Here is a 14,204-nt window from a genome sequence, read left to right on the forward strand (position 1 = left end):
TATTATGTGCAGTATTTTCCTCGAGAATATAGTGGAGTTGGAGTACAAAGTAGCACAAAAATACTCAAGTGAAGTACCTAAATATTATGCGTATGTAGATAACTATAGTGCATGCAGTTGGTTACTCTTCATCACTGCTTTTGGCTGTACAAGTGACAAATATCATCCATATTCTACCAACATGATCAGTACATCCAGGCCAGTGTTTCCTTTAATGAATCCTATATGATAACTGACTAATTCTGCCTGAAAAGCAGCAGCTCTCTTTTTTAATAATACATTGAATATATATTTTAAATGTTTTTTTTTTTGGATGAAATAAACAAAGAATTTATTCGAAAGCAAGGTGAATAAACATGCAGGCTGTTTCTGGACAAGCAACTATTTTGACACAGCTTGTTAACTACAATCCCCATGATGCACTAGTCTGTGACACAGAGGAAGTGGGGAAAAAGCCAAACACATTGTCGAAACTTTGCCAAAGAAATATCCTAAGCAGCAGAGAAAGGTAAGAGATGCATTAACAGTAGAGGACAGAATGGAGGGATCTGTTTCTGCACCATGTGTGTCTGTTAATCCACTTTATGCAGCGCTGGTCATCTGGTCTCATGGAGCCACGTGGTGTGTGTGTGGTGTGATAACATAGTTTACATCCACAGTCTGCAGGCTGAAAGCAGAGGAGACACTTCAGACTGCTGTCCTCAACTGGGCTCCAACTAGTTCCTGCTTCACAGATACCCAAACACACAGGTGAGTATCCAAACAGCATGCTTCATTTCACCAATGATTCATTGCACAACCAGCTCTGCTCCCAGCAGACCACATGACAATAAAAACACTGTGCAATAATAGTTAAAAGTTTTTTTCTGTCTGTAAATATTATATTTCAGTTATTGTGTTTTTCTACTGTTTTTATTGCTTATTTATAATACTTGTTTTTTTATGTTTATTTTTTATTTTTCATTTTTTATTTTTATTTTTATCTTGTCTTTCTTTACTATGTCTCTTGTTTGCACTTTAACTCTATGCTGCTGTAAGCCTGCAAATTTCCCCGCTGCGGGACTAATAAAGGATTATCTTATTTTATCTTATCTTATATGTTGCTGGAGAAAGTTTAAGTCATTGTTTTCATGCAAAAAGCACAACCCAATGCATCTTACTTGTGCTTTACTAACTTGTACAAGAAAAACATACTCATAGTTTATTTGTCTGAAAATTATGAAAAAATGCCTTTCACAAATTCCCAGAGTTCAAATTGGACAACAGTATAAAACCCAGAGACATTTAGTTTATTACCTTTTTTTAAAATACTACAAAAAGCAAGTAAATATTCTCATTTTGAAGGAGTTGGAACCAGTGATATTTCATGCAAAAGCACAACCCAATGCATCTTACTTGTGCTTTACTAACTTGTACCAGAAAAACATGGAAGTTAGTTGCTTTGCTTAATTGAATGTTGAGCTTTTTGAGATGTTGGAAGTGATTGCTTCAGGGTGGAGACAACTCCATTCACCCTGCTAAACTGCAGTAGCTGCATAGTTTATTTGTGCATGTGCAGACAAGTTGTAGTACAGTTTGAGGACACAAAGTGTAAAAAGCACAATACTACAACTCGTAGTTTATTTGTTGTATAAAGAGGCATGCATTGTTAGACTGATTTCATTTGATTTGCTGCCTCACATGTGACTCACATGAGCTGAGTGATTCCAATCAGGGCCAGTGATTTGACTAATTGTGAACATGTGCACTCCTTGTTCAACACTCAACCCTTTGTACTGTGTCTGCTCCCTGTCGTGTTTAATGCAGATTGTGGACAATGTATCTGCACACACGGGTCTTTACTTTAGTAAAGCATGCGATTACACAATCCTCAGGTCATTGCAGATTGGGGTGGTTTGTCCTCTGACCCAGGTTTGTTTGAGTTGATGGGGGGGTTAAAGGGTCTTTTTGTCTGTGAATGCAAAATGTTGTAACCTTTGTAGTTATAATGTTGGATTTGCTTTATCTATATTTTTGGTTGTAAGTGAATTATGTCCACAATATTATCCCTAAAACAGTCAGATCGGATTCAGATTTCATCCCACTGATGAGACATTGAATCCACATGTCTGTCATGAGGAACTCTGGGTTTCTGTGGAGTGGATTTACATTTTATGACACTCTGACATAAGAACCTTTCAGTGTGAAATCCTTGATTTATTGAATCACACTTGAGATGTTTGCAAAAATCATCAGGAAGTAAGAAAAGGTATTTGCATGCCTCCTGTTTAATTCTAAAAATCTGCACGTTCTGTCCATTATTTGTGCAAATTATAAAAACTACTTGCTTAACAGAACATTTGTAAACTAGAGAGGGAGACCACAGTAAGCCTGCACGACCAAACTGAGATAAAGGCAAATGGTTAACTGTGTATCAACCTAATTGTGGCTTTGTTTTTTCTATGTAAATGAGCCCTTGTTTTCAGCTGCTGGTGATTTGGCCTTTTCTGGTGACCATGCCATTTAATTGTTGAGTTGTGTTTTTGTTCCAGTTGACTAGATCCCCGTTAGTGTGGCAGTACAAGATAATATAAGACCCCGGGCCTCGGAAAAGGTCACCGCTTCGTCTCAGCTAAGGGAACTCCTTTTGTTATAGGTCAAGCTTTGCATGCAATTAAATGGGTACTTTACGAACGGTTAAAGTCGAATAAGCTTGCTCTGCAGAACAGCTGTGAAGGTGTGAGTGGTTTCAGTGTAACAGTAAATTACAGAATCTCTCTTTTTCTTTTTTTCTTTCTTTCTCATAGCTTAGGTGCCATGGCAGAGAGGGTGCTGGTGGTCGGCGGTGGTGGACGGGAGCATGCGCTGGCCTGGAAGCTGGCCCAATCACCGCAGATTCAGCAAATCCTGGTGGCCCCCGGTAACGCAGGCACGGCCAGCTGTGGGAAGATCAGCAACTCTGGTAAACGCCAACACCAAGGCTCTTTAGTTTAGTGCACAAAAATTGGTCTGAAAACAGTAGTTTGCACCTTGAAGCTTGTTACATTTGTGTTTCTAAAATGCAGTATATGATACATGAAAAAAAGACATTTTATTTTTTTATTTATATCACTTATGCTTAATTTGCCTATTTTCTCTTTTAGTGAATAAACTCTAGTCTATCAGATGTCTGAAAATTATGAAAAAATGCCTTTCACAAATTCCCAGAGTTCAAGTTAACATGTTCAAATTAGACAACAGTATAAAACCCAGAGACATTTAGTTTATTACCTTTTTTAAAATACTACAAAAAGCAAGTAAATATTCTCAGTTGGAACCAGTGATTTTTTTTTTTTAGCTTTAAAAAATAGTTTGGCAAGAATTGTTTGGCATTTTGTAAAGAGTGTAAATTATCCTTCCACCCTCGCTCTCTCCATGCAGAGGTATCTGTGAGTAACCACGCCATTCTGGCTCAGTTCTGTAAGGATCATCATGTGGGGCTGGTCGTGGTCGGACCTGAGGTGCCACTGGCTGCAGGTGAGTGATCTCCATCATATAAACTGAGGTCTTTTCTGTGTGGTCTTTCAGTCTTAACTTTAACGTCTCCTCCAGGTATGGTAGATGACCTGACGGCGGCAGGAGTGCCCTGTTTCGGCCCGTCTGCCAAAGCCGCTCAGTTGGAGGCCAGCAAAAGCTTTTCCAAGGCCTTCATGGAGCGTCACGGCATCCCCACGGCCCGTTACGGCTCCTTCACCGACGCCCAAGAGGCCTGCAACTACATCCGCACGTCAGTACAGTAGACCAGCAAACTTTTTTTTGTCATATTAAAAAAGGCATACAGAGACACTCCTTTTTGTTCAGTTAAGTTAGAGTTATAGTTAATTAGTAGATAAATAAATTAGAGGAAACAAAGGGCTTAATCCATGGTTTTCACTGTTTATTGTAAAACAGTAACATCATTTTTTATTCAGTTTTGATTACCAGTAGCAAAGTTGTGGAGTTTTGTTTTCGGAGCCATTAAGCACTCAAAATTTGCACCGTAATAGAAAACAATATCTCCTCTTTAGGTTTTGTTTCTCAGATGGTTTCATGAGTTAATGATCTAAGATGTGATGACTGCACCCTCAAACAATCCACCATAAGAGTTGCAACTTTTAAAGACTGAAACAAAAACATTTTATACTCTTGGAAAGTCATTTCTTTGTTTATAGAAACCATCTTGGGCAGAACAGCATCTGCCGTATTCTGCCAGCCATCACCCATTAAACAATATCGTTCACTGCAAATGTTAAATGGTCCACACACAAAAAATGCTCCACATCAGAGATGCAGCATCTGTTCCAGATGTGTTTTTCTGTGAAAAGACGATGAAAGTTTATTTCATTGTTTGGGGGTCTGCAGGGCCGACTTCCCAGCGCTGGTGGTGAAGGCCAGCGGGTTGGCAGCGGGGAAGGGAGTCATTGTGGCTGGAGACCAGGACGAGGCCTGTCGGGCTGTGATGGACATCATGAAGGTACAACTCTGTCTTCTCTGGGGTCATTCGTCTTGGCAGTTATATTAGCAAGGAGTGGAACGAAAAGAAAATGTCCTGCAGTATTGAGCAAAATGTTTTACTGAAGTAGAAGTAAAATGACTGTAGTAAAGCCCACCGTCGTCTCACATTGAGATCTGGCAGCTGACCACAGATCAGTCCCACTAGAACAGAGTTTGCCGGTATGCTTCACCGAACCAGTTTTTTTTTTTTTTTTTTTTTTTTTTTGTTGGCTGGAGTTTAAAAAATTCTGCCGTGAATACTATTTCTAGCCAACAATCAACTGTTCTAAAAGTTGATGCATACACTTCATCACGTTGATGTGTTTCCTTGACGCTGTGCACTGCAGGACCGAGCCTTTGGCTCTGCAGGGGAGACTGTGGTGGTGGAGGAGCTGCTGGAGGGAGAGGAAGTGTCCGTGAGTTGCATCTCTAACAGAATTGAACCTTATTTACCTTTTTTTTAAGTTTACATTAAAGGAGCATTGATAGGATGTTACTCCTTCAACCCCTCGTTCTGTAGTGTCTGTGCTTCACTGACGGCTCCTCGGTGTCTGCGATGCCTCCAGCTCAGGATCACAAGAGGCTGCAGGATGGCGACCTGGGGCCAAACACAGGCGGCATGGGGGCCTACTGCCCAACCCCTCAGGTACACCCTTCCTTTCCTCTCAGCCTGGTTCTTTTCTACCTTTAACTGTACTATTTTTTTTTTTTTTTTCAGGATGATTAGAGCCATCCACTTGTGTGCAGCCATCTTTAATGCTGCCTGCTGTCTGTCAATCCTGTGCAGGTGAGCCAGGAGCTGCTGCAGCAGATCAGAGAGACCGTCCTTCAGAAGACTGTGGATGGGATGAGGGAGGAGGGAACTCCTTATGTGGGCAAGTGCTCTTTCTCTGTTTGCGCTACAGTCCAGAGAGCCCCCCATGCATCTGTTCTTATGTTTGTAGTATCTTTTTTTTTTTCCAGGTGTGCTGTATGCAGGGCTGATGTTGACCAAGCAGGGGCTAAAGGTCCTGGAGTTCAACTGTCGCTTTGGAGACCCGGAGTGTCAGGTGGGTTTGTTTGACTTCCACCCATCACTGGATTTTCTCTTAAAATAAACATCAAATATGTCGCTCCTTCAGGTGCTGCTGCCCCTCCTAAAGAGCGACCTTTATGAAGTGATCTTGAACACCCTTAACGGCAAACTGGTCTCCAGCGCCCCCGTGTGGCACCAGGACAGCTCTGCGGTCACCGTGGTGATGGCCAGCGCTGGTTACCCCGGCTCCTACAAGAAAGGAGTAGAGATCACAGGTACAGCTCAAATTACACAATGAAAATAAAACCCTTTGCCAAAATGTCTGTTGAGTGGTTTCTTTTCAACAAAATGTGCTTTTTATCTTGTCAGGAATAAAGTAGAAGCAGAAATGGAACCTATAAATGCAGTTTATTTTGTCTAATAATTATTTGACTAGTATTTGGTTGATAAATGGCCAATATATTGTCAAATTGCAATATTTAGTATGATTGTTTTGTCCAACCAACAGTCAGAAATTCAGTTTATTTCCATAGAAAACAAGGAGAAGAAGCAAATCCTAACTTTTGAGAAGCTTGAAGTAATCGTATAACATCTTTGTTTTAAATAGAAAAAGCCTGGAGTAAATCCTTATGTTTATATTCTGTGTTTTATTATGTTTACACCAGACTAATGCCTGTGTTCATCCTCAGGCTTGTCCCAGGTTCAAGACTCGGGGGTGCAGGTTTTCCACGCCGGCACAGCTGTGAAGGATGGAGGCGTGGTCTCCAGCGGCGGGCGGGTCCTCACCGTCACCGCGGTCCGGCCGTCCCTGGAGTCGGCCCTGCAGGCGGCCAATCAGGGCGTGGCGGCCATAGGCTTCCCGGGTGCCGTGTACCGGCGGGACATCGGCCACCGGGCCATCGCCCACCTGAACCAACACAGGTGTGTGTGAAAGTGGTACAGGCTACACACAAGCACTAAAACATTCCCTTTTGTATTTGTTTTATCTGTAGAACATTTCGTTTTTTTCTTTAGATGTTAGTAGAGTTCATTTCTACATTTCTATACTGTATATCATGTAGAACTTAATGAATAATAAATCAATTTGGATGACCTTGTGTCCTAGTATTTATTTAAATTGCCAAGTCCACAAGCAGATATTTAATTTAAGCCTCCTCCTTAAGCTGTAGCTGTAAACGGGCATGATGTATCACTGGGAGTAACAGCTCTAAGTTGAGTGAGTGGTCTTTCACCTTGTCTCTGACAGAGGTCTGACCTATAAGGACAGCGGAGTGGACATCGCTGCTGGAAACAAGCTGGTGGACATGATCAAACCTCTGGCCAAGGCAACGTCCCGCGCTGGTAACTTCATTCTCAATTACAAAGACTTTTTAGTTGCATTAGAATAATGATTTGACTCCTGTTTCTTTAAGCGCTCTGACAGAATAGCTTGTTTTAAGCAGCTGACTGAAACCATTTTCTCATTATGAAACAAATTGCTGTATTTTTAGTAATTGTAGTTGTTAACGTCATGTTAATTGTGTGTTTGCTGAGATAAATTCAGTAGCTCTAATACAAACAGTCAAATTAGAAAGAATTGAAGAAGCAGTGAACATGACTTGTTGTTTTTTCACCAGGCTGTAATGCAGAGCTGGGAGGTTTTGCTGGGCTGTTTGACCTGAAGGCTGCAGGTTTTGTCGACCCGATCCTGGTTTCTGGGACAGACGGAGTGGGGACCAAACTCAAGGTGGGACTTAGGTTCCTTCACCACCCTTTTTATTAGAGGAGAATATGGAAGATTTTCCAGTTGGTGTCTTTCAATCTTCACGTCCACTTTTTGCCACGAGTCATACTTATAATGTAAACTCTTGGAACTGTGCAAATATGAGGCACCCGTCCTGGAACAAATGAGAATCAAAGGAAAATACCATAAACCTCGACTCCAATTTGGCTTTGCTGGATGCCAGATCGGCCAATAAATAACCTTTCAAAGTTGGTTCCGGCTTTGGCTCAGATGTCATGGAGCAGCGGGGGAGATTATGTTTATCTGTAGACTGATTCAAAAGCTTCTTAAAACCCCTGAACAGAAATAAAAAATGTCATTTATTTAAAGTGTTAAATATCCAGGATTCTTTCATGAACTTTTTGAAGCATGTTCAGCTCATTGTTGATTAGTCTAGAGGTGTTGCTTTTTTAATTCTGCACTTAAGTTTTAATCAGTCACGTTGCCAAAACTGCACCTGCATGTCCAAACTCTTCACTGATGGTAAGAATTTTGCCATAATACCCCAAAATTGTGTTCACAGATCGCCCAGGCGTGCAGCCAGCATGGCGGCCTGGGTCAGGACTTGGTGGCCATGTGTGTGAACGATGTGCTGGCTCACGGCGCCGAGCCGCTTTTCTTCCTCGACTACTTCTCCTGCGGCAGCCTGGACGTGGACGTTGCTGCGTCGGTGGTCGGCGGCATCGCTAAGGGCTGCGAGATGGCCGGCTGCGCTCTACTGGGTGAGCTAGGAGATGGTGATGTAAATAAGATGAATTGTGTTTATTTGCATTTTATTTGCACAATTGAAAAATATTAAAAAAAATACATAACATAGATAAATAATATTACAGTGCAGGAAGAGGCATAAAGCCCACTGGGCTAATTTGAAGCCTCCACCTATATAAAAAAAATCACAATACTTTAACGAATACAAAAAGAATATACATATGGTATGAAATATTGCTGAAAAAGCATTTTTACAAGCTATGATTTATAATGATACATTATTTAAAAAAATGAGGTGTGTGTGTGAGAATAAGCCGGGTTTGATTTTGATTAAGGGGATTTGGGTTTGTACCCCTGCATTTACTCCTACACAAAAGTAATGCTACAAGTCCCTATGAATGCAACAACTACAGATAAACAATACACTGAAACATGGAATACATATAATACATAAGGAAAGTCATTACAAAACAGGGGTAAGATTATCTTTTAAGCATCTTTTGAAACATTTTATAGATTAACATATTTTTAAGTGTGAAAAGCCATTCCATAATTTGCTTCCTATAAATCTTATAGAAAATTGACCTCTGCAAGTAAATCATTTAGGAGGATGAAGATTGACGAGTTGAGTAAGAATGAACCTGTGAATTTCACCTAAAAGAATCTTATGAATAAAAACACAAATTTGAAAAATATTGATGTCATAAATGGCAAGAATCTGAAACAGAGAGCAGATGATGTCCTTGTCATCCAAAAGAGGTCCTGTATTACTTTCATTGGAGGTAGAGCTGAGCACGCTGTATCTTGAATTTGTTTTTTAACGTCCAGGTGGTGAGACAGCAGAAATGCCGGGCGTCTACGCTCCAGGAGAGTACGACCTGGCCGGGTTCTGTGTCGGAGCGGTGGAGCGCGGCGCTCTGCTGCCCAGGTTGGGGGACATCGTTGAGGGGGACCTGCTGATCGGACTGGCCTCCTCTGGGGTCCACAGCAACGGCTTCAGCCTGGTCCGCAAGGTCCTGGAGAGGGCCGACCTCAGCTACAGCTCGCCTGCTCCTTTTGGCAAGTCGGGACAGACTGTCGGTAAGTCACCTTCAAGTCACACAGGTGGACCCGAGAGTGCTCTCCATTTATTTTTGGTGCATTTATCACAAAGCACAGCTGTTTCTCAAAGAGACTCTAGCAGGTCTTTACACTCTTTGTCTCGTCTGTACTTATTTTGCCGTGACATTCCTAAACAATCGGTAGCCACAGGAGCAGTTTTATTGGTGTTTTTTTGTTTTAAATTAAGACCACATTTTTCTTTAGCCTTATGCTTCCAACAACAAAACGTCTTAAACTCTCTGGCCAGACTCTGCTTTTGCCAGAAAGTCTTCTCAGTTTTCTGAAAAGTGATCATTTTGCCATTGAAATTTGGTGTTAAGTAAAGAGTAAGCATTCATTATTTTCAAAAAATATGCCAAATTATCTCTAGTTTCTGCTTCTCTGTTTTCATCTTCTCTGGTGTTATATCACAGTAAACTTGGTATATTTAGGGTGCGGACTGTTTTAACTATTTCCTGATACATTGGAGACCAAACAATCAGTTGAGAAAGTACTTAGCAGATTAATCAATGACTAAAAAAATATTATTCACAGGCCTAATATATTTTTAAGTGCAACATTAACCTTTGATGCCCACCATTTTACTGTAACTCTGCTTCCAGGCGAGGTTTTGCTGACTCCTACAAAGATCTACAGTCGTCTGCTGCTGCCAATCCTTCGCAGCGGCGCCGTCAAAGCCTACGCTCACATCACAGGGGGGGGCTCCTGGAGAACATCCCTCGGGTGTTGCCCCAGGAGCTGGCAGTCGATTTAGGTGAGATGAAAGCACGCTGACACGTGTTTGTCAAATGAAACATACAAAATGTTGACTTGAGCAGTCTGGAAAGGTGGCTTGTCTATTGGATTAAGCTGCATTATCGAAATAATTTGTTTTTAGTGTGAGAGGGTGCAAAAAAGTGATGACTGTTTTCTGCACAAACATATTTATAGTGGGATTGAATAAACAGCTTTCTTTCCACATTCAGCAGTTTCCTTCCACTGTGTGGTTCCTATTTAAGGCCACAGCTCGCTCTCATTATTCTTTACACTTGGTGTTTCTACATGACTCAGATGCCTCTCGATGGAGCATCCCTCCAGTGTTTTCCTGGCTCCATAAGGAAGGGGGTCTCAGTGAGGAGGAGATGGCCCGCACCTTCAACTGCGGTCTGGGGGCCGTGCTGGTGGTTGCCCCCCTGGATGCTCAGAGGGTCCTACGCCAGCTTTTGGCTGATGAAGAGGCCTGGATCGTGGGTTCGCTGGCCCACAAGCAGCAGGGTGGGACACTTGACACACTGATATGATTTAATGCAGTACAGCAAAGCTTCAGATAGTTTTTATTTTAATTAAAACTGGAAAGGCAATAAAAACAGTTTTAATATAATGTATTTTATCAAAAATGTGAAAAAACAAGATTTAATTTGTTCATGTATGCAGGGGCAGAACCGGTGGTGGTCCGCAACCTGAAGCACAGCATGCTGAACGCAGGGCCCGCTCCCAGTGGAGAGCTGGGAGTCGAGCAGAACGGTGGTTGCCGTGGCGACGGCATCACGCCACGCACGAGGACCAGGGTTGCTGTTCTCATCTCTGGCTCAGGTGTGTTTTCATTGCTCTCGCATTAAGAATCGGAGAGCCTTACAAGTCCATTAAAGGAGTAGGTCAACATTTTTGGAAAGATCTGTACATCTACAATTTACTTTCCTACGAACCGGTCTTAAAGATCTTTTGGTATGTTTGCCCCCAGGCACCAACTTACAGGCACTAATCGAGCAGGCCAGGCTTCCATCCAGCTCTGCAGAGATCGTGGTGGTCATCTCCAACAGACCTGGAGTTCAGGGCCTGAAGAGAGCGTCGCTGGCCGGCATCCAGACGAGGGTAAAAGAAATATGAATAACGATAACTTTAATTATCCAACACCATTGTGACAAAGTGTACTTCACACAAAACCTGCACCAGGATATTTATTTGTTAGGAGACAAACGCATACGTGATGTATTCCGCAGTCAATTGAGGGTTTAAGCGGAGTCAGGATGATACAATAAAAGCCTGAATTATGTTTATGGAGTTTGTGTGTCTGACCCTGACATAGGTGGTGGACCACAAACTGTACGGGAGCCGAGCAGAGTTCGATGGCACAATTGATCGTGTGCTGGAAGAGTTTGGGGTGGAGCTGGTGTGTCTGGCTGGATTCATGAGGATCCTCACGGGAACTTTCGTCAAGAAATGGAACGGTGTGAAAAACATGATGATGATGATGATGTGGTGGGTCATATGAAAGTGTTTTACATTGGGAGTTTATTTGGTATTTGTTAATCTTCCAGGAAAGCTGCTGAACATCCATCCATCCCTGCTGCCCTCATTCAAGGGGGTGAATGCCCAGAAGCAGGCTCTGCAGGCGGGGGTGCGGGTGACCGGCTGCACGGTCCACTTTGTAGCAGTAAGTATGACAAACTGTGGAAGCACCAGACTTCAAACAATGAGCCTTTTTACCTGAATTTCTTTTTTCTGAACTGAACGCACTCATTGTTTTGTTCATCTGTGTTTTAGGAAGAGGTGGATGCAGGAGCCATCATCGTGCAGGAGGCCGTGCAGGTGCTGGGCAGCGACACAGAGGAGAGTCTGTCCGACAGAATCCGAGAGGCCGAGCACCGAGCCTTCCCCGCCGCTCTGGAGCTGGTGGCCGGAGGCGTGGTCAGGCTCGGCGAGGACAGACGCATCACTTGGAAGTCCAGTTCCCAGAGTTAAAAGTCCAACATACAGTTGACTCTGAAAAGTTCTCACATTAAAACAAAAGAGACACTTTAGTCAAGATATTAACTTCTTACTGTCCTGTTTCAGATTGTCATGTCGAGTTGAGTTGGGTAGATTTCTTCCTGTAATGCTAGCAAGCATGTATAGAAACATTTCAAATTTCTGTGTTGTCAAGAAACAAAATTACATTCCTTGGTACCTTTTTAAAAAAAAAATGTAAGTAAGTGGTTCTTCTTGTATTGCTGTCTGAATAGAATTCTTTAATGTATGTGTAGCTGAAATTTCCCTATTGAAACGGTCTTGGTTACAGTCATTTTTTTGTGGCATTGGTTTCTTTATTTTCAAATATTCAGTACAACAGGCATCTTAGTCCTTTCGCTGAATTCCTTGCAAAAGAAGTTGTTGTTCAGAGCTTTAATCCAAAAAAGTCTTAGTTTTCCTCTGCATTTGTCCTTCCTTGCAGACAATACTGCATCCCGTTTGGCAAAAATGATGTCCTGAAAATCTTTATCAGTTCCTGTAATCTTTTCAGGGGATTTATACACGACTGTTAGCTCCTTTGGAAGCGCAGGACGGACAGCCTCTCATTTCCAGCTCTAGTCGACATGCATGGCTCTCCCTTCAAACCACATTTGCCCAGAATACGGATGATCTCCTCTGGTGAGAAAAGAAGAGATTAGAAAATCACTGAACTATCCAGAATGTCTCCTGCACTGTGCAAATAATTCTAGAGACAGAAGTAAACTCACCTGGCTCATTCTCTGCAATGGTAATGAGATAGAATAGCCCTTTACTGGAGAGCAACTGTGCTACCACAGGCAGGAATCTGTCCGTCACCTCTCGCCCTCGCTTCCCGCCGGCCCAGGCAGCCTCTATTCCTGTGCTGCCAACCTGGAAGAGAAAAGCACACATTGATCCAATTGCTCCTCATCTATAAACTGAAGACAACCTGCGGTACAGGTGTGTAGGGGTACAGGGCTGAACCACCTCCTCTGAAGGTGTGACCACATAGGGGGGGTTGAAGAGAAGGACATCCACTTTGCCACTCAAGCGGGGCAGAAGACAGTCCACCTGAAGGAAGGCAAGAAAAAAAACAACCTTTAGAATTCAAATCCTTGCAATCAAAGCATGCAAACCCCTGAAATGTGACTGTGTCCAAGTCTCACCAAGGATGTGATGACAGGCTGCAGTGACGCATTGTTGCAGGAAGCTGTCTTTGCTGTGCACTGCGCAGCTGCAGGATTCACATCAGTGCAACTGCATGAGAAACGCATGCATGCATATATATATATATATGCATGAGAAACGCATGCATATATACATATATATATTTAAGATTGTCAAACTGTGTTTTTCTTAGCTGGACATGGAATAATGCTGATAACTCACAGATAGACAGCAGAAGGTCCAACCACTGATCCCAGGAAAGCTGACACCACTCCAGAGCCACTGCCCACCTCCACACACAAAGACGGGCTAAAAAAAAACAGTAAATGTATTAAAAAGTGACAGTAAAGTAAAAAAAACATGACTGGTTTTTAGGAAAGCGGTGGACCTCATCTCCTGCAGCAGCTGTGCGTCTTTCTCCAGAGCGTCGATCAAGAGGAAAGAGTCTTCTGCAGGCTCGTAAACATCTCTGAAGTCTCCTCGTCCAGCATGGGAGTACACAGGAGTGGGATAACAGGAAGACATACCTGCTGCAGGTTAGAGAAGCTTGAATCAGGTTTACTCAAGGTACCAGCTGAGCAGACATGTGGGAGGAAGCATGTTGACGTTCCACTTCCTTGTAGCCAACCCTACGTCACTGTGACGTAGGTTAACTAGTTCTCTGCTGTGTGTGGGGGAAGATGGCTCTAATTGTTTGTTTTAAAAAAATAAAAAAAAAAGATTTGTATTCTCTTAAGTTTAAATATAGTCAACTAATCAAAAGATACTTAAAAAAAAAAAAAAGTGAAAAATACTGTGAAATGTAAAAATAAGAATAACACGCTTTCTTAATGTTCAAGTCCTCCGTTGAAAATGTTACACTGAGTCAAAATAGGCACAATCAGTAAAAATACAATCCTTAAAATGTGCAGTATAAAAAGCAAAAGTACTGCATGCAGAACAAATGTAATCAATCAAAATGTAAATGTAATTTACATGCTATAATATGACTGTTTTCGACATACTATAAATATGACTTTATTCGACATACTATACCATGACTGTTTTTCGACATACTATAGTATGACTGTTTTTCGACATACTATAGTATGACTGTTTTTCGACATACTATAAATATGACTGTTTTCGACATACTATAAATATGACTTTATTCGACATACTATACCATGACTGTTTTTCGACATACTATAATATGACTGTTTTCGACATACTATAGTATGACTGTTTTTCGAC

The 14,204-nt window shown here is 42.0% G+C and overlaps 2 protein-coding genes across 2 annotated transcripts; one reads left to right on the top strand and one right to left on the bottom strand.

Moving 5' to 3' along the window:
- Positions 1 to 1,762: 1,762 nt before the first annotated feature.
- On the top strand, positions 1,763 to 12,333 carry gart (phosphoribosylglycinamide formyltransferase). Its single transcript, XM_054623962.1, is given in 23 exon segments — positions 1,763 to 1,911; positions 2,792 to 2,941; positions 3,400 to 3,495; positions 3,571 to 3,745; positions 4,360 to 4,471; positions 4,839 to 4,907; positions 5,012 to 5,137; positions 5,279 to 5,366; positions 5,455 to 5,540; positions 5,613 to 5,781; positions 6,196 to 6,427; positions 6,753 to 6,847; positions 7,123 to 7,232; positions 7,792 to 7,990; positions 8,805 to 9,056; positions 9,680 to 9,778; positions 9,781 to 9,831; positions 10,128 to 10,331; positions 10,491 to 10,649; positions 10,798 to 10,928; positions 11,143 to 11,284; positions 11,375 to 11,490; positions 11,601 to 12,333. Coding segments are annotated over 23 exon segments (3,117 nt in total). The 5' UTR covers positions 1,763 to 1,853; the 3' UTR covers positions 11,799 to 12,333.
- n6amt1 (N-6 adenine-specific DNA methyltransferase 1) lies at positions 12,014 to 13,584 on the bottom strand. The gene is made up of 6 exons (XM_054623963.1): positions 13,360 to 13,584; positions 13,194 to 13,280; positions 12,971 to 13,061; positions 12,792 to 12,875; positions 12,554 to 12,695; positions 12,014 to 12,461 (listed from the first exon to the last, which is right to left on the bottom strand). The coding sequence occupies exons 1-6, from the start codon at positions 13,494 to 13,496 to the stop codon at positions 12,355 to 12,357; spliced, it is 648 nt and encodes a 215-aa protein (XP_054479938.1). The 5' UTR covers positions 13,497 to 13,584; the 3' UTR covers positions 12,014 to 12,354.
- Positions 13,585 to 14,204: the final 620 nt, after the last annotated feature.

This window comes from Anoplopoma fimbria, chromosome 22, assembly GCF_027596085.1.
Source record: "Anoplopoma fimbria isolate UVic2021 breed Golden Eagle Sablefish chromosome 22, Afim_UVic_2022, whole genome shotgun sequence".
Classification (NCBI taxonomy): domain Eukaryota; kingdom Metazoa; phylum Chordata; class Actinopteri; order Perciformes; family Anoplopomatidae; genus Anoplopoma; species Anoplopoma fimbria.